General features: G+C 39.5%; 1 protein-coding gene across 6 annotated transcripts in view; it reads left to right on the top strand.

The window, feature by feature from the left end:
* MYO1B (myosin IB) overlaps nucleotides 1-20,335 on the top strand; it is a 114,352-nt gene that overhangs the window by 27,520 nt on the left and 66,497 nt on the right. For all 6 annotated transcript variants that reach the window (XM_030488923.1, XM_030488926.1, XM_030488928.1 and 3 more), the window contains exon 3: nucleotides 3,458-3,573. In XM_030488923.1, coding sequence (XP_030344783.1) covers nucleotides 3,458-3,573 — 116 coding nt within the window. The remainder of the gene's footprint in view (nucleotides 1-3,457; nucleotides 3,574-20,335) is intronic.

Consider the following 20,335-nt stretch of genomic DNA (forward strand, 5'->3'; position numbering starts at 1 on the left):
ATGTGCTGACATTTGACCTGATAGACATTTCAATGCTCTTTTGCTCAGATGAAATGTTAGCCCATTACAGTGTTGCCATACTACGTGACAGATGGACTGATAAACAACGAGTGAGAGTACTCTTGGTTTGGGTTCTGGACAAATATGCCAAGGAGGCAGAATTTTCCTTTGTGAGTTATTGCATTAAAGTAGAAATTTGGAGGAAGGAGTATTATCAAGAGTCTCTAGTTAGCAAAACTTGAGGAGACAGCAGATCTTGTCCAAACTTGCATAATGAGACCATGTCAAAGCCAAAAAAGAAATGAATCTCCTGACTGCATTCTGTGCGTTCATCATCATGAGGCCATTCCTCTGGGGTTTAATTTTTTTTCCTTAAACAGGGAAAATGAAGGATCTCTTTAGTCTCTGGAGTGCCGCAGTATGGTATCCCACTACTCTTGGCGTTTTTCTTTCATCACTGGAATGCTTCTGTGCTTGTCCCTTGCTCAAGGATTTAAGCCATTTATATTGTTTGTTTATAATAGAGTTCTGGTGGGAAGGCAGATGTTATGTGGGAAAGCTACTTTCCGGATCTGTTTATTCCTGCTATGTGGAATCTCACAGACCACCAATAGCAAGTAGCTGTTAGGCATCAGCTTTGAAATACTGGCATTTTTAGAAGAGGAAATGCATTAGTTCTTATAGGCAGCTTTGCAGCAAAAAACAATGATTTCTTGGCATGCTTTGCCTTAGTGTTTAAAATGGACATGAGTATGTCTTTGTTCCTATATAGCCATCTGACCTTTTGAAATATTGGTATTTTAGGAAATGGTCTGTATTTGTTCATGTGTGACAATAAACAGCTGACTTGAATTCCCAAAATACGTTGTCTAAGCAATACTTAGCCATGAAGAGATGGTTCTAAATAAATCTCGTTTGAATGCCTGTATTCAAAATTAAAAATCAAGAGTTCTGCTTTCACTCATCTTTCTCTACTTTGGCATCTCGTAGTACTTCAAGGAGCATAGCAATTACATTGTATGCTATTATGGTGGCAGAATAGATGAAAAGGACAAGTCTTCAAGTTTCAAAGAATTCCTGTTTCAAAATACAATCTTAAAGATCTGGTCTTTGCCTCTCTTCTGCTGATTCTTTCCAGCATGGATTTTACGACAGGCTGAATTCACAAATTGTTAAGATTTAGGAGGAAACAAGTCAACATATTACTGTTTTATCAGGAAAGAGTCCTAACTGGGGTATCCGTGCACTTGTGAAGACTAGAAAGCTTCTTACTCTTGATTATCTGTTACTTTTACCAAGAATCTGTAGACTTGCAAATTGCCAAAGCTGCATGTGTGGAGCAACGTAGATTCTGTAGAAGGGCAGTTTTCACATTTCCTTCTTGTTCATCCAAAGACATTAGACATAGATGGAAAACATCTTCCTCCTTAGGGGGAGGATGACCACAAAACTAGAACAATTTTTTTTATCAATAGTTGCAGAAAATATATATACATGACCATACGCTGTGGCATGTGTTTGAAATTAGCAAAAATCTGGATTATTTGGGGATTGTTCTCAACAGTCAGTATCTGAATGCCTTTAGGAGCACTTTTGTCTTGGGTGGCATTGCGAGGCAGATTGGAGTTGTCCTGTTTTGAGTTGTAGCCTGGCTGCCAAGATGGGAGACAACTTCAGGCTTGCTCCCCCTCGCAGGGCTCTGCATGGGCTCTTGCAGTGAAACCAGCCTGTTTTTAGGGTATTTGGTCTCTTCTGGGCTCGGATGCATGGGGTGAGATGTTCTGCAGAAGTTTTCTGGCCAGTTCTGAAGGAGGAGGGGAAAGCATATGTTTAGGAATGGTGAGTCTTGAGCCCAATTAGTGAAGTATTGTGTTTCATCGTAGCAGCAATTGTACAATGAATTGTCAGCAGAGGCTGCTTCTGTTTCATCTTGTGGGCAGTAAACACTACAAGGATTAACTACAAGAGTCTCTGGAAGCCTGATGCTACTTGTTTTATCACTGCAGCCTAGTTTGTCCAATTCTGTTTTAAATGGGACAGAAAATGCCACAGGGGTTCACAGCTTGCCTGTACATATGCATGCTATGGAAAATGGGAAGTCTTGCCCTCCTAGCTTTCTGCTTAGGACCAGATTTAGTTAGCATTTAGCAGAGAATTGCTTTAGACAGGAAAGTTAGGGAAGGGTTGCAGCAATTAATATTAGTAATTTGTGACTGCAACTCTGGAGGTAATTCAGAGCTCTGCTGAACCTGTTAGTGAGTAAGTTGGACTCCTCATGCCTCTGTTCCTCTTTCAAAATGCATATTACATATTAGTTGCCCTGTGACAAAAGTTGTGGGGAGAAATCCAAATAGTGATTGCAAGGTGCTGAGGTGTCACTGCAAAGAACCACGTATCTGTGTAAAACCCGTTGTTTTACTTCCGTAGTTACTAGCAAATGTAATCCAAATAACTGGAACCTTTGGCTTTTGTGTACAGCCCTTACACCTCCCAGGGAGCCCCTGGTTACTGGAAAATTGTGTTTCACCAGCTGTTATTTATTTCTTTCATGGTTGTGGAAACAGATACCGAACGCTTGGGGTTTAATTAATCTTTGATCAGTACCTGTAGGCAGGGTGGAATGGGGGTTTGGCTTTTTCAACCACTCCAGCGTATTCAAACACAGCCCTTGCAGCTGGGGAAAGGTGTAGAAAGCTGCAGGGCACCTCCCAGTAGGCTTGACGAGGGCAGGTTAATTGTGTCATGTGCCAACAAGGTAGTCATGGTGTACGGCATCGGTGCTCATTCAGATTAGCAGTGAGTGGGACCTAACAGAGTAAAACAATGCGTTACTCTGTCTGCTTTCCACGTATGTGTAGAGTCTGGAAATAAAAATCATGCTTCACGTCTGCTGAGGAACTACGGCAGGACTTTGACTGACTTGAATCCTGACAGTAAATGTCTTCTTTGACAGAAACCTGTCAGAGGCTATTAGCCTTCAGGTTTCCTCTCTGTGAAGGTCTTCTGTGCCTGGGGCTCTGAAGAGATGGCGTGAAGCTCCTCCTTGGGTGAGGGAGTGCAGTCCATCTCTCTCCTTGCCTTTACATGGTTTTGTATGAGTGCCAGAGGGCTGCATCAAAGCTCGTGTGACGTTTGCCATGCAGATGGAGTTGGTTCTTCAGGGACATCTGTGTCCTTTTTCCTTTCCCTCCCCCAGCTGAATTAGTCACAGAAATATGTAAGATTGGGCTTTCTTTTAAAAAATGTTCACGAGAGGCTTTCTGTTATATAGAATAGCTGCTGGGTGGTTGTTGAGAGAGATCTAAAAGGTGTTTCAGAGCGTAGGTACCTATTTTATTCATTGCTACAATTAGGCTGTTTGGTTTTGCATGAGTATTAAATGGGAGAATAATATATAAGCAGCCAAAGTATGTTAAAAATAAAAATCCATGATAACTTTTTTGTGTTCCTTCAACAGACGTACATTGGCAGCGTGGTGATATCAATAAACCCCTACAGATCTCTACCCATTTATACTCCCGAGAAAGTGGAAGAATACAGAAACCGAAACTTTTATGAACTCAGTCCTCACATGTAAGTACAGTGAAGAAGTTTTAGTTTTCATTCTGTCCTGGAACAGATGGTGCCAGCTGTCTGTCTCCTCTAAAGGTCTTGCATTGATTAAAGCAAACGAAACAAAAATCACACCACCACTCCCCCAAAATGAGTTTTTATTAGTTCATCCTTATTTTAAAGAGAAGTCAAGATGAGCTGCTCTTTCTGTTTCATCTATTTAGATCCTGGTGTATGCATTTCAGAACATTTTCCTCTGATTGTTAGCAGTAGCCTTTATTACTTCATTGTAAAGTGGTCTGTTTTTAAGGAAATCTGTTTCCTGCGAAGTCCAGATTGCCTTGTGAAGGCCTCTAAGTGTCAAATATGTTTGAGTCACATAGTGTTATTTTTGATATCTGAAGCTCTTCATTTCTCTCTGCACAATGCAAAAATGAAAAAACCCTCCTGATGAATGCAGAAACATATTGGATGTGTCTGAATGGTAACTGTAGGGAAATAAAAGCTTGGTCTCTGTGATGGGTGGAAATGAGCCCATTCTAAGAGGTCAGCCAGAGTGTCATGAATATATAATGCAAATTTTAAGGCTAAAATATATAGCATATATACAGACATATAATACTGTAAAATACAATTTGCGTATGATGTAAATTACAAGTCGAAATTTAGGAATAGAAGACTGGGAAGTAGGTCTAAGTTCTTATTCTGGCTTTCGTTCACCTTCTTCTCTACAGGGGTGCACATTGCAGAGAAGTCAGAGGCCTTGTGGTTATAAAGAACAGACATGACCCATATTATTTGGTTGTAATTATTGAGTGCAATGGAACGTGGTTAAGTCCTACCCATAACAGGACAAGACTTTGATCATGGGTATGGGTGATATGGCTGAAAATGAGGTACCTGGTCTTCAAGGTCTGTATGTTGCAGTAATGGTTTTATGTCATTAGACGTCATAGTGATGAGATTAAAGCCAGCTGTTTCTCTCCTCTTCATGACGCTAGGATTGAGAAGTGTTTCCAGTGTGTTGGGAGGTTGCAACCTTTTCAGTCACATATTTAGGAGATTGACTTGAGTGAATAGTGATTGGATAGATGCCTGAACATGGCCATAAATTTATGCATCTTCCTTCAGTCTTAGCTTTTAAGGTTAAAAGCAAATTATGTGTGGAAAGAGTTCTGGAAGGTATTCTGCTTTGATTAATTTTTTGCCTCCACACCTCATCTGTAACTTATCTAGATACATTGGCTAAAATGCAAACAGCAAAATCATCAGATCAAATAAGCTTCCAGTAGTTCTTGGCCCTCTTGGATCTGAACTCTGGCTCTGTTCAGGTTTTCTTTCTGTACACTTTTTCAGCAAGCACAATTGCTTGCTAAATTAACAGAGTTGCTTGCTAAAAGAACTTTCTGCTCTGCTAACTTTGTTCAGCTGCATAAAATTTGTTGTCGTATGAGGGAGGATTTTAAAAAGAAAATCTGAGAGTTAGTTTGACATTCTGAAAGTCAGTGCTATGTACTTGGTTACATGTTGAATCAAGTACATAATAATATATTGACCTCCACATTTTTCCACTTCTGTTGAGAGATGGTTTTCCAGAATAGAAATAGTCAACAGTCATTCTTGTATGTATTTTGAGAGTCTTAACTTGGTAGAAAATGTTTCATAAACTTTATACATCACTGTTGACAATAATTGTATGGTCAGGCTGCTGTCTCAAAGCAAGAACTTCTGGAGTCCAAACCCACTAGAAATCCACTTTAAGAGCAGGAGATGGAAGTGAGAATATGTTGACTTTTTAACTTATGTCAGATCTTCTTGACTGTGTGGTAGATTTTTCTTGCAAGTTTGGGTAGAGTGCCAAGTTATTGAAAGTGTAAGACTAATTTGTCTTGGACAGATATGATCTCTCCACAAATTTTCTTTATTTGGTATTGCTTCTGTATGAAAATTTTGTCTTCTGACACCTGCTAAGTAGACAAAACATCTTTAAACTTACAGGATTATGAAATAGTGTTTCTTATGGTTTCTTTTCAGACTGTAGAAGTATAAAATGATCTTACTTTATGGTGACTTTGCTTCCCTTCCCGCTTGTCTGTAGATTCTTATGAGAGCTGCAGAAACAAGCACAAAGTGACTACTTTGTACTAAAATTGGTAAGCTTTCACCATCTTTAGAAGATACTTTTCAAATATTGTAGGTGTATGAAATAAGTGCTATGTAGGCTGCCTTATGCCATCTCTGACAAGCCTAAACAACTTTTCATCCCCTTTAATATATAGTGCCTTCTGCTGTAGCCTAAGGATTCATGCCAGTCCAGTTGTTCACTCTGTGAATATAAAGGTGGTACTTGAACGCTGGTTAATAGACCATGAGGTGGGCTTAAAGGGTGGCCATATAGTCCTGCTGCAGCCAAGCCTGGGCTATTAACCAGTGGGGTGCTTGCTTACCATGCTGGTCAGTACAGGCCAAGGACTGGGCTTGGGACAGAGCTGGCATCATACCAGCCTTAGAGCTTGCAGCTAATTCCAGGGTTGACTGATTCGGCAGTAGCAGGCTACAGTTAAAAACAGGGCTCAGGCATATCTGGGGAGGTTGCTACACTTCCACAGAGATCTTGCAATCCTCAAGGTGGTTTTTTTAGCTGCTCAGGAACTTTAATGAAGAGCTACTGAGACACAAATTGCAGTTCGTGGTATTTCTTGTGACATGGGGGTAAAAACCCAACATTGATTTGTGGAGATGTACATACTTATTTTTCTTTGATGTGTAAATCTGCGTTGAGCCATGGCTTCTTCAGAAGAATTGATTGCGGGTAAGCCCACTGTACCATTTAAGTGTGCTTCAGGAAAAGACTTTTGGATTCCTATTGCGTAATCCTGAGCAAAGCAAAACTCTTGATGGTTTATAAGGAAACTAATGCATATGACCAAGAAATAAAATCATATCTAGTGAGTTTTTTATTGCAGCATCTCCTTTCTACAAATAATCAATCTAATTTTATTAGTGCTAGCTAGAAAAATGCAAATAATTTATTGCAGGAAAATTCTAGCAGTGGTTTGGTTTGAGATTCCTAGAGAAACCAGGTCTCTATGGTACCAAAAATCTTCCATCAGAAATAAACATGCTGTCGCCTGTTGGCATGATTGCTCATATTCTCTAAGGTCTGTGATTTAGGAGAGAATTCAGGTTTGGGAATCCCAGGTTTTAAGCGTCAGCGTCTCTGGATGAGACAGCCATGGGATGTTCCCAGAGCTCCAGCTCTGCGTGAGAGCTCCTGGGAAACAAGGAATCTAAATCATGTTTTGGTTATTTACCAGCAGCGTTTTGTGACCTTCTGTGTCTGCTTGAGGTATGTGCAAGAGATTCAGTGTAATGGATTGGTATAGGGAGGATACACATGAGAATACCAACTGTCCCGGTAAAATAGCAGGCTTGGTGAGCAATGAAAATGGAAGGAAAAAGAGAAGTGTAAAATGACATGAAGGAAATCCATGCCTTAAGAATTTTTTCTCATAGATCGTCATTGAAGGAAATATACCTACGAGAATGAAAAATCTATTCATGTGTTTTCTTAGCTCTAATCTGAAGGAGGAGGGGAGTCAACACCTAGTTGTCTGCTCTGTGTTTCCTCAAGAGCGTCTGTGAGAGTGACTGACGCTTTCAGTGACGCCAGTTAATTCTTAATTGCAGGGTTTGAGCAGGGCTGGGTTTTGGTTTGTTTTTTTTATTGTGATGATCTTTGGAAACTATAATAAGACCATGGACATACACTAAATGGGCAGCCAAACTGAATTCCTGTGAGAAAGTTTCTGCTCAGGTGATTCTGGATATTGTTATAGCTGATAAAATGATATATAGCGTTATACCTGATCAAAGAGATTTTATTTTAATAGTTCATTTCTCTCTAAATACACCACTGTTGTTGTGACACCATGTAATAAAGTGTTACTTCTCTAGGTCTCCTGGAATGCTTGTTTTCATAGTCTGCAGCTATTTTCATAGCTGTAATAGGAAGTTTACCAAGCTTTTTAATTGTTGTTTGAGAACATTTTGTTAATCTTGCTAGCTTTGTCTTTATCTGCTAGGCAGGATCAAACTTGTCCCTGACTTCACAGGGCAGAGTATGACATTTCAGTGTTCAAACAGCTCGCTGCTTGGTTTGTGCTGTCCTTACACTTCTGTTCTGCTCTTTCAGTTGATGTAATTACTCTTTCAGTTGATGTAATTGGTGCTTTGCTTACCTTGTGGGTGATCTAGACATGAGAGAGAACCATGCTGTTTATCTTGCTAATTTACATTGACTTCCACCAGTGACAAAGGCAACTGTGGGCATCTTTGAAGGGAAGACAATAGGCAATAAATTGCTTATCATACCATTTATTTGTAACCATCATGCCCTATCACTTTCCTACCAGTTACAGATTTGCTTTAAGGGATTGCAGAGTAGGTGCTTTCTTGCATTTCCTATCTTAGCATCAGCTCCTTGCTCCTGTCAGCTTTCTGTCTCGGGGAGGTAGGGTGGTTTTTTGCTCCCCTTTATGTTCTGAAATGCCTTCACCTGCTCACTTCAGAAGAATCACAGTTTATTTTAAGCGGTGGGACAAAATAGAAAGCGGCAACTGTACTGCTAACAGCAAGCTACAAGCAAATAAGAGTTCAGAGTCAGTGTGGTTTTTTTAGCTATGCTGAAGCATTTATGGTGAATAACTGGGACAGCAGGCAAATAGCTGAAGAGGGCTCTTATCAGACATGTATTTAATTCCACTTAGGTGATGTTGCTGTGTATTTTATTTACTTGTTATTAGTTTTGCATTAAGAGGTTTCAAATTCAGACACTTAAACTTTTGCAGGTCACTCCTGAAAACCAGCTTGCCTTTACATAGGATACAAGCACAAAGATATCAACCTGATGCCTATTAAAATGCAAGAATGAGGAACTTTCTAATGTCTCCCGTTTCAGTGATCATCATATTAATAATTATTGGGACAAATCGTCACCCTGCGGGTATCTGCAATTTCTCTGACAAGAGATACAATTTGCTGTTTCCTTTTCAAGTTTTGAGCTGGTGTAGGCAGTGAATATAGAAGTTACATTTTTGCTTCTGGCTTTTTTTGCTGGTATTTCAGGATTGCATGTCTTTGGAAACACCAAGATTACAGTAACTCTTTTTCCTCCTTGATTTAAAGCAAATATTTTTGTCTGAAGGGCATGATAAAGCCCCAGCTGTGAAGGATAGGTTTTGCCTAAACTTTTCCTTATAGGTAGCAGAGTTTTAACATACACAGTAGCTATCTTTATTTGTTGAAGAAGGGGATGGCAGGATGACAGCTTGTGCCATAGTTTAGTGTCCTTCGTTGCTCTAGTATCGTTTTTTTTTAACATTTACTTTTCAGTTTGTCCTTTCCTTATCTTCATTTGTTTTCATTTTGTTTTGTTTTGGGCTTTTTTTATGGGGTTGGTTTGTTGTTTGGGATTATTATTATTATTTTTATTTTTAAATCCCCCTCATGGTTTTGTTCCTCTTTCAGCAATTATTAGCAATTATTATTTCTAATAATTCCTGACTCTTCCAGAGACTCAGTCTTTGGACTTGTTCATGTGGCTTAGCAGGGTACCTCTTTCAGAAGAGATTTATAGGTGAGGGAAAATGATCACTTCAGTGGTTAGTTGGCAAAATTAACCCCTGGGCAGGGAAGGAACATCCAGGGCTGACAGCAATGATAAATAGCAATTAGGGATGACTGCCAGGACCTAATGGTTAAACCCATGCTAGGAACAAGTTGAAAGAAGAAGGAATAAAAAAACCCCTGCAGAGAATACTGAAGTCTTATTTTGGAAGGGGTCAAACTTATTTTGGAAGGGGTCAAACTTATTACTTGCTTAACCTCTATAGAGAGGCAATACTGGATATGGTGTATCCATGAATATAAATCCCTCAACTGTATAGATGAAAAGGGGATGAAGCATCACACTTCCTTCAGGAATCACAAGGACTTCATGCCTGAGAAAAGCCTCTTCTATTGAAGGCTGCTGGCACGCCACCCATGGATACACAGTTCCCTAATTTTATACTTGGTAGGAGACTTCAGAAGTCCTTCTGAGAAAACAGAGTTTTGAGGAAGGCAGTTGTGATGTGGCCATATAGGAATGGCCATTTGATTCTCTGAGGACCATTTTGGAAGAGATTGGTGAACTTGCAGGCTGAGGGTATAAAGCAAGGTTTCTTTCACATACAACAACGAATTTAGCTTTTTCCTGAAGTTAGAGCAGGACCGGTTTAGTTGGTTTGGGTAGCACATAATGCAGCCACCTCTCTCACCTCAGTGCTTCAGAGGTGAATATAGTCTTATTGACAAGAACAGTAGTTGCTTGTTTGCTGCTGGTATCAGATTGCATGAAATTTTATAATAATGGATAATAATACAGGAACTGATTTATAGCAGGATGTGCAGTTGTAAGGAGGCTCAAAAAATGCAAGCAACACCCGAGAAATATAAACAGCCTGGAAAAGCAGTGTATAGATGAACGTTGTGCTTTATTTTCATTTTTAAAATGGTCTGGAGTGACATTTAGATGGGATTCCAAAGTTCACTGGAATGAGCCTTTCCATTGGACCTCTAATTTAGGTCCTGCCTAAATTAAGAAATGAAAAGGCCCTTTAAATTCTTTGTGTATGGCACTGGTGCTGTGGTTCTTTTGTAAGTGTCCAGGACATGGGATTTCCAGTGTGAAAACGTATGATGCTGTGTGTAGCTGCAGAGCTTTAGCACAGGTAGGGTGGAGCTGCCAGAGCTGCCTGCATCCAGGCTCACCCAGACATCAGGCGGTCTGGTGGTATGGAGTCCAGGTGGATTTTTATATTGTGGCATTTAAACACTCCCTAAGCTAAGAAGGAGTGTATATAGATTACAGGGAATATAGCCAGCATCAAGACAAATCTGTCATAGAATCATAGAATAGTTAGAGTTGGAAAGGACCTTAAGATCATCTAGTTCCAACACCCCTGCCATGGGCAGGGACGCCTCACACTAGACCATGTTGCCCAAGGCTCTGTCCAACCTGGCCTTGAACACTGCCAAGGCTGTCCTCCCAAATCCTCCAGAAAGGACTCTGCCTCTGGTCTCACACTCCAGCATCTCTTGGTCCCTCAGAAGCCACAGCAGCATACACTGCCATGACAAAGTTACTCAAAAGCACCAGCTCCCCTGGCTCACAAACAGTGTCAGTCTCACAGCCATACCAGTTGGCAGTACTGGCAGTCCTGCTGCCAGAGCCCCCCCTTTCTGGGCAAGACCCACCTGGCTTCAGTGGAGCCTGCTCCTCCATCAGTTTCTCATTTGGAGAGCTGTGTGTGGTCCTGGCCAACACTCACATGTCCAGTGAGCTTCTTGAAGAAGCTTGCAAAAATGCAAGAATTGGGTACCTTTAAAACATGGTGAGTTTGTAGGGGAAACACCTAACTCCGGATCTATTCCAGATGCTTCTGTAACTCTATAGTTGTCGTCATGGTGTATGAAGGAAAATAATCTTGGGGCATCCTTCATGAATTAACTGCTGGCTTAGAGCCTCAATAAAATAACTTTGTTTTCAGAACTGTTTTCAAATATTTACTAATACCTCTGTACACAGCATACTTTCACATTTGACTTCAGTCATGTTGGGGATCGAGAGTCAAATGTTTTTAGTTATCTGTGGTAATGTCTCTTCTTTTGGTTTTGTTTTTTTTTGCATGTGAGTGTATTTGTTATAGTCTGTGTTTATTTGTAAGTGTAAAAAAGTTTGAGATTTGGCTGGGTTGGTAGAGCAAAGATAATTAAAAAAAGAAAGAAAAAAAAGCCTTAATATATTTGGATAGCTGGAGATGTGTGTTAATGCTCCAGTAGTCTAAACTAATGGTAACTTTTTTGCCAGATCCCATTTCTCTCATTTTCCTGGAACTGGAGTGTTCTGGCCTCTGTTCACATTATGCCATTGATATTTTTAGGACATAAAGTGCTGAGATTTTTTTAAAAAATTAATTTGCATTTTCACCTGAAGTAGAATCCCTCTAATACACAGAAGGCTCGGAAATCCACTCGGGATGACTGAATTTTATGAATTAAGTGGGCACTTAATTAAATGAAGGAAAGGACCTGCAGTAATTTTTCAGTTCTATAACGCAGCTCTCCATGGTCAGTACATAACTGTTCTTTGTCTCTTCTCAACGTTTCAAATAGTTCTCCTTCCAGCTCTACATTTGTATATCTAGGCTAGAACGAAGGCTAGCCTTTTTCGTGTTACTTAACGAAATGAAGTTCTAATTAGAAAATTGATGTTATGGTAGGACTTGGAAATAAAAGCGTTTTTGAGCACTTTATGCAGCTTTAAATGTAACCTTATTTTTAAAAAAGAATCCGACAGCTTCATTTTTCTTTTCATTAGAATTTTGAGACTTTTTACATGCTGAAAAGAATGAGAAGTACTCATAAAGGAGGCACTGCTGTGTTTTACTTCTTAAATGCAGACTGAAAAGTGAGAGCAGGTAGAAGCCCTGTCAGAAATGAGAGAAATCCCATTTTATATTTTCATTATGCCTTTCCTGAATTGGCAGCATGGTACTCTCTTAAGATCAGGGATTTCAAATTGCAATTACGAACATCTGTTGTCCTTTCATTGGAAGTGTCTCATTGTGTTTAATGGTTGTCTTTTTTTCCTTTTCTTTTCCCTCAGCAGTTTATAGCACACCAGGAAATGCCCATCTGCTATGCTGGGAGCCTTTGTCATGGTTTTAGATACAGCATAAACAAGGCTTAAAGAAACTTCAGTAAAATTCCAGCTCTTATACCACCTTTAGCCGCAGAACGTTTTCCATTCAACCTCTTCTTATTGGCAACTTCATGCAAAAAGCTCTGATTTCTTCAACTCTGGGTACATCATAGTTAATGTAGTTTGGGTTATTAAAGATAAACTTTTTCATGTTATGAATCAGGAAATAAACAGTCTTAATATTTACTGTCTAGCATACTGAATAATCTTTTACTTATGTTTTGAAGAGATAAGAGAGCTGGGACTGGGCTTTACAAACAAAGGTCTGAAGTACAAAGGCAGTTTAATTGTGGTCATTTCAGTAAATTAGTCCAAATCTGCATTTTTCTTGTATACAGTTTCCTTTTTACACACTACAGAAATGATTTTTAGTTGCTAAACCTTGTGGAGTTCCAACTGCAACTGATCATAGTTACTCCAAGATGATTCTTAGTGAGGATGTATCCATGGGACAAAAAAAAATGTGTGCAGTTGTCGTCCTCCTTGAGTACCAGCAGACCAACCAAGGACATAGATGAAATACATCGTCTCTGGAAATAGTCCATGTGGGCTAAACGGAAACTTAGCATTTGAGCGGTCTGAAGAGGCTTTTCATTTCTTGCTATTACCATTCATGGAAAGATAATTTTGAATATATGTATCCACAAATCTCACACACAAACTTAAGCAAATGCCTTTTCATAGACTGAATAGACACTTTAGCTTGATGTTGTACCTGAGCTAACAAGCTCTCAGAAGCTCAGATAAGCTTTAGTGCCTACTTTGTCCAGGGGTTCACGAGAGGTGTTTTGTTTGGAAAAGAGAGCTGGGAGGCAAAATATAAGAAGCCTTATGTAACTTAACAAACCAAGTAGTTGTGTTAAGAAGAGGACTTAAGAGTTACTTAACTCCTCTGAGTAAAGTAGCAACATACCTATGTAATTTCATAGTGTGGACATTGCCCATCAGATGTTTTCCAGATAACTGGATTACTTTTATTGTCACTGTTGTCTCTGCTAAACTTGTGGGCAGCTGCATGCTTGCTTTTATATTATAGAGTCTAGATTTCAAATCTGATGACTAGCAACTTGCTTCAGCTTACAAAGGCTAGAAAGATGTGATAATACTCCTGTTTCTTCAGTATTGCAATATGAATTTGGTGGAGTGCTCAGCATTTTTTCTGATGGCAAAATGTTGCTTTCCATTGCAGTCTATTGCACTAATGCGTGGCTGCCATTTCTTTACTCATCTCACCAGGCAGAACTATGAAGTCACTCCAAAATGTATCTTTTTATGTGAGATGCTGTAGCTCTTAGGTATGTGCAGCATTCTGGAGTTTAGTCATGCTACAGTATGCTGTTGTCCTGTGAGATGAGACCTTTGAAAGCGTGACCTTTTCTGTTAAGTGAGTATGTGAAACTGGGCATTTCAGTGGTTTTCTTCCCCTGAAGAACTAGAACATGTTTCTTCCCCTGAAGAACTAGAACATGTTTAATTACTTTAGAATAAAGGAATAAATTTGGTTTTCATACTCCACTTAGCAGAGTAGAGCAAGCTTGTCTGAGAGTATTTATACTTTTGCAATAAAGTTATTTGCAGGGAGAGAAGTCCCTGCATGAACACATGGTAGCAATGCATGCTTATTGTGGAAGCCAAAACTTGACTTGCTATATCTCTGCTCCAACTGCATCAGGAGGAAATAACTTATTTCTACTTTCTGACTTGAGAGTGGTGCTTCTTAGGGCTGCAAATAAAAGCAGGTGTTTCTTTTTGCTAAGCACCATGGCACACTGCCTGTTTACTAGACATTTTTTCACATAAAATGCTAAGAGCAGCACTCCCCTCTCCTCTGCCTCAGGAAAACCTCACAAACAGTTCAGACCTATTGTGGTTTCATTGGCAAGATTGAGAGGTCGCTGACATTTTTATGTGGAGCATCTGTGCTCTGCCACTGGTTTGGACAAGCTCAAACTATAAGGCCCAAAGATACATCCTATTTAAAAAATAAATATAAAAAGAAAAGAAAAAAAACCAACTATCAGTCTATTCCCATCTCTGCAGGAAGAGCCAAGCTATAATGATCATTGTTCCTTTAATAAGGCTGTAGAGTCTTTTCTTCTACATACTTCACTTAACCTCTACTTTGAGCTAGGGTTTTTTTTTTCTGAAATAGCTATGGATAATTATAAGGACTTGTGTTTACCCACAGTCTGTGTTTTAAGAATGAGGAATAATTGTTTCTGAGTGTTTTATATTGATGGAATGTGTATTATGCTCAGTCACCTAAGTCAAGCTGAATTACAGTTTTATTGGGGGAGTTTAGTGGACTATTCATGTAGTGCAGCAGCATGCTCAAAGCATATCTTGTTCTACAGAAAAAGATTTCTTTTATGTAAAATTTAGTCAAAGCTGAGCACATGTGTTTGACCAGACATATGTTTCAGACATATTCCGTATTAGGTACAGAAACTAATTCAATTTTCCGTACAGTATTAAGAGTCTGGTTATTTCAGCACAAAAGGGGAATGACTGTTTTCCCCTGTTCTCCCTTTTCCTCCCTGTCCAACCAACTCTTCATTTCCACTTATATGCAGGAGCTCAGAAGTGCAATTCAAATCTGCTAGTATGCAGATGAAATAGTGAACTGGGAGTTTAAAGCATTTTGTGCCCTCTAGTTAAACTCTGCTAGAAGCTAAGCACGGCAAATCAGTTTGCACCTCTCTTTCCTTCATGTCCCATTCAGCTGTCTGACCCTTTGCTACTCTGTTTGAACTGGGGAATGCGCTTGTTAGTGGAATAAATCCTAACTTTTCACAAGCCCAACCTCAGGGACTGTAAAGCTTGTGGAGGCCCATGGAAAAATCTCTCGCCACTGGCGTTTTCTGGTGTTCCATCAAACTGCTCCCTTCGCAGGAGGCTGAAGGCTTGTGTAGTGCTGTCAGGCTGGCAGCCGATGGAAAAGTCTGGAGTTTCTGATGCAGAAATGGCTACCAAAAAGGCTCAGCATATACTTCTGCAGTAAAACCACTGAATGTAAGGAGTTGGCTGGTTTAGGCAGTCATTAAATCAAGCGTGCAAGTGCTGATTATCTTAGGAAATAAACCATATCTAATTAAATGTGGTTTTCAATAAAGCAGTAGAAAACACTTCCTGCGCTTCCCTTCAAGGATATCATAGGCCAGTAAAATTATTATTTTCATAAACAGAAATACCTTTTCCCTCCCAAGCAACTTACAATTATTACAGTGCACATTACAGACTGATTTGCTGTAGGTCTGTAAGAGGCCCAGCTGTGTCCTCCTGTGTGATTGTGTAGGATCTGGTTGGTGCTTTGAGTAACACAGCCCAGTATGTGGGGTGAGGGGTTGTTTTGGTTCCAGACTCATCTGCTTAATGCTGTGTCTTGAGATGGGAGTTACTCGTTCATGTTAAACCCATGGTCTGAGTATTAGTATGGGTGAGGAGCTGATGGTTACATGGCATCCAGCTGGCTGGTGTAACTTCAAGGAATGGGACTAGTCAAGGGTGAATCCAAGCCAAGCTGCTCTTCTGAAAAGCTCATGACATGGAGATACTTGCTACTGCTCCTCAGCTGCCTTGGTTTATGTGTATGTTCACTTCAGCTGACAACAGGAACCTGTTCTAAACAAGAGTTAAATATTTAAATTCCCTCCTTCAGGCAAATGAAGTCACGAGGTATACCTGTTGTTTGTCTACAGATGTTTATGGTGTGTACAGCTGGCACTGGGCCTTGTTAGTTCAATTTGGTATGCCCTAGTGGGCTTTCCGTGGTTAACGTGTTACCAGGACAGGAGACAGACCTGTTGGCTTGGTTATGTGCAGAACCAAAACTCTGCCTGCTCGCTGCCACCACAGTACATTACTTTTGGAGGACCCAAACTTGGACTCATGCCCAGGTCACTCTCCTGACAGTCTGCTGGATATATTTCACTGCCAGCTTACAGGACTGAGCTGTTGAATGTGATGTGGACATGCTTACTGGGATTGATAGTGTTTGCTAAAATTTAGAGAGAGAATTTATTTTGTTGTCCAGATTAGAAAGCTTCAGAGATCCTGTTTTGCACTGGTTGAAGGAAAATAATGCCACAGCTGGGTTATAGGCTTCTGGCAAAAGACCGTTCTTGTTTTCCATTATACTAATGTGCAGCTCAAAAGAAATGCCTTAGATGTTGTTGAAATAGAAAATCATAGGCTGCGTTTTTGGCTTTTGTGTACAGTGCTGGGGAAAGACCAGTGATGGCTTTCACAAAACTACATTTTTTTTGATTGTCAGTAAAAAGGAGGTGATCAAAACTGGATTCCCACTTGTTTGGAGGGGAAATGTGTGGCATCCTGAGAGAGGAAAAAGGATTGGGAATAGACCAGGCTATGGTGAGTTGTGAGGTTTTGCAGACACGGTATTTGAGGAAGAAGCATTGGCTGGACCTCTCTGTAGGGACATTTTTGAGGCGAAGTCCATTGGATGCATCTGAAATCTGCTTCATCCTAAGAAAGACAAGATTTTCAGAAAGAACATTTTCTTCTTGTCCAGACCTCAGAATATTGGCTGGAATCAACTCTTCTGCTAAACCTGCCATGTGTATGTAAGAATTGGAGGGTATATTATATTCCTAGGCTATTGGAACAGAAAATAAATCTCTCTGGCTTAATATTAGCCTGTGTTTCAAAGTGGTTTACTTCTGAAAATCAAGAGTGGCTTTGTTTGTCCTCTTCCCCCTCCCTTCCCCTCTCTTTCTTTCCTTCCATAAATTCCATCTGCTTCTTACAAATCAAATGCTCTGATTAACGCTGCTTTGGGCTTTATTCTGCATCTAATAACGTCACAGTTGCTAACGTGAATAACAAAGTGGGGAAGCGTACACAGGAGGTGCCCTTCTGCTGTGTGTATTAGCCACATAGTATTGTTGATAAAACAGATTTCTCTGCTCACCAGGAGGATAAAATCGGAGAATATGAATAGAAGAAAAGGCTTTCCATCTGTCTTAGCACACCTCTTTATCCTGGTGTTTAAACTTGTTTTATTTTCTTCTTGATTGGCATTTTTCAAAGAGCAGCTGCTTGCCTGTGAAGGTCTATCCTAGCCGATGCTCCATCAATTTAGCTGTTACTTTATTCACTCCAATGGCAGGCTAATCAACCTTTTCTTTTCAAGTGTGTCAAAGTGCTGAACATGAGACAGTTTGTAATTATGGAAAATGGGAGTACACTTTTTGTCCTCAGGGCAATTAGATTAAATGATTTTGCACTATGAGCTAATACTATAAATAATCTCTTACGGTTGTTTTTCCTGAATGGTGAATTTTCCACTGAGCTTCAATGGGCATGGAGGAACATATATAGCAAATAGTGATGATTTACAATGTAGAAGCCTCAAAGCAGTTTATAAAATGAGCTTCCATTGTTCCTAGCTCAGGTTATTAGAAGTTTTTGTAACCAAACAAACTCTGATCGTGATGTTTTCCCACTGCATGTTGTGAGAGGAGGAAGTCATTTGTTAGTGTGTTACCGAGCACTTCTATGCATTCAGGAAGAGAACATAAATGATGCTCTTAATTAAACTTTAAATAATTAATATGAATTACATTTTATGTAAAATTTACATTAAAAATATATGTACAGTTTGCATTTTACTGCTGTTCTTTTTAGTCTAGCATGGTATATAGTCTTTGATAACCACCGACTTCTAGTATCCTGCCATTGTCTTCAGACACAGTTGAGCAGAAATGAAGTGGTACCAAGGCTCTGCTTCCTGAGGAACTGGAACTGTCAAGAAGAGAGCTTTTCTTAATTGCTTTTGAAAGTGGCAAATAAGTTGGCAGTGGCAAGCTGAGATTAAGCAATAGGTGTTTTAAAATGGGGACTGAGACTCTCGGAATCAAAGCAAGAGCCAGTGAAGATGGGATGAGGGAATTGACTCAGTGCATAAGAGAAGCAATCAGGGGGAGTTTAAAATAGTGTTAACTAATTACTGTTAATTGACAATGCTAGGGGAAATGAGAGGAAGAATGAAAATTATAGTGGAAAGAAGTACCAATAGCTGGCAAATACTGATCCTTGTGATTCTGGTTGAAAAGAAAAACATGGTAGAAGAGCTGTTCATGTGAGCTGGATTTATGACAATAAGAGAAAGGTTTTTACCTCTTGTATAATTGTGGGTGCAATCTCAAGTATTCAACTGAAGAGCTAGCAGTTGATGCTCATTTTGGGGTGAATGAGTGGGAACCTTGCTCCTTTCTCTTCCTGACCCTGGTGTTTTGTTAGAGCACAGAGATGCTGTTGTGCTGCTGAAAATTGCCAGAGGCCTGTTTGGTGTTTTCCTTTGTTAGACTTTTTGGTTTAGGACTTTGTGACAGATCTGGCCATCTGGAGCTATGTGGCTGAAAAAGCCGTGCTATAAAAAAGCAGAGCCTTCTTCCTGAGCTAGGTGTGGGTGGTGCTTGAATTTCAGATTGCTACTATACTTAAGCCTTAGCTAAAAGAGAACTCCAGTAAATATTTCTGTGTGTTGTGGTAGGAGAATGTCATCTTCTTTCATGGAAACCTAAAAATCAAAGGAGAGCTTATTATAAGGTATGGTAAATGACACTGCTGACACACTCACCAGATAATTCAAAACACATGGTTTATAACTGCTTTTTAAACTAGAAACTATTCTAAACTTTTACTTAGGTTCTGTAATTGTGAGGTAGCTCAAAGAGTGGTATGTGGTTTAAACCTATAGTTGCAAACGTTGACTTTACAAAGCCATTTCTCTTAATGTTGCTAAAAGGAAAAGAATAGAAGGATTCTTTGTGGTCTATGGATCATTAAAATGTGTTAAACTGAAATGACCTAAAATGAAATTATTTTATATGTTTGCAACAAATAGAGAATAGCATGAAATTATATTTCTGGATCAAGTAGAGTTTGAATCAGAAGACTCAAAGCTTGGGTGTTTGTTTTGTTTGTTATTGCTTTTTTTTCCTCATTGCAAAGATAGAAAGCAATAATAGCTAGGAAGGACTGTGAGGTGTAATGGTGTACCATGAAAGTCAACATAACAAATGAAGAGATCTGTCTTTTTCTTTGAGATACAAATCTTTGTTCAGACTTTGACATGAATGTGTCTGATGCTGTTTATGCAATGCCAGAGAAACAAAGAAATCTTAGTTATTTGAATACACTCTTGGTTATGCCTCCTCCAATGGAATTGTTGCAGCAGTCGTTGAAATGTCAGGGATAGGTTTCAGAGCACTTCTATTAGGGAACTTTTGATAAGTGCATATGCAAAACTTCTTTTGAAATTACTTTCTTTTGTCTGGAGTAGATAATAGTTGGTATACTTGTGAAGTATTAGGCTTTGCTGGATTGTGTAGATCAGAGGAAAAGCTAATGTATGCCAAGCATCTCCTGACTAGATTAGATAAAACCAGAACTGGATGAAATCCCATTCTCTCCTCCGTCCTGTTGCAGTATTAAACTCTCAGTTTTGTTGTGGAAGGAGAAGAAAAACCATGATTTTGTGTTTTTAACTATGCAGTGCAGGCAGAGTTAATAAATACATCGAGCAGTAAAATATATTTTGTCAGGGGCTGTTGGGAAACTAAAATTCAGCGTATTAGAAAAGATGAATGGTTACTAAGCTGATTAACTCATAACTTACTATATCAGCAGAGAGAATACTTTCTCTGTGCTTGATGCTGACTTTGTTTTCCAGTGCGAGACTACTGCCAAGAAAGTTATTTCAACAGTGAAATACTAGTTGATGACTGAGATTGTTTGAAGGACAGCAGGCACAGAATGAGCCATCCAGTCTGTACATTTGAAAAGCATCTCAGCATCTCACCTTCCTACTGAAAGACAGTTCCCTCAGTCAAACCCATGGAAACCACAGCATTAGTATTAACGTTGTCTCACGAGGCCCATGAATGCTCTGTGCAGATTAATTTCTTTCCTCTTCATCCTACTCCCTTTTTTTTTCCCTTGGAAAACAAAAAC

Source organism: Strigops habroptila, chromosome 5, assembly GCF_004027225.2.
Source record: "Strigops habroptila isolate Jane chromosome 5, bStrHab1.2.pri, whole genome shotgun sequence".
In the NCBI taxonomy this organism is placed as follows: Eukaryota; Metazoa; Chordata; class Aves; order Psittaciformes; family Psittacidae; genus Strigops; species Strigops habroptila.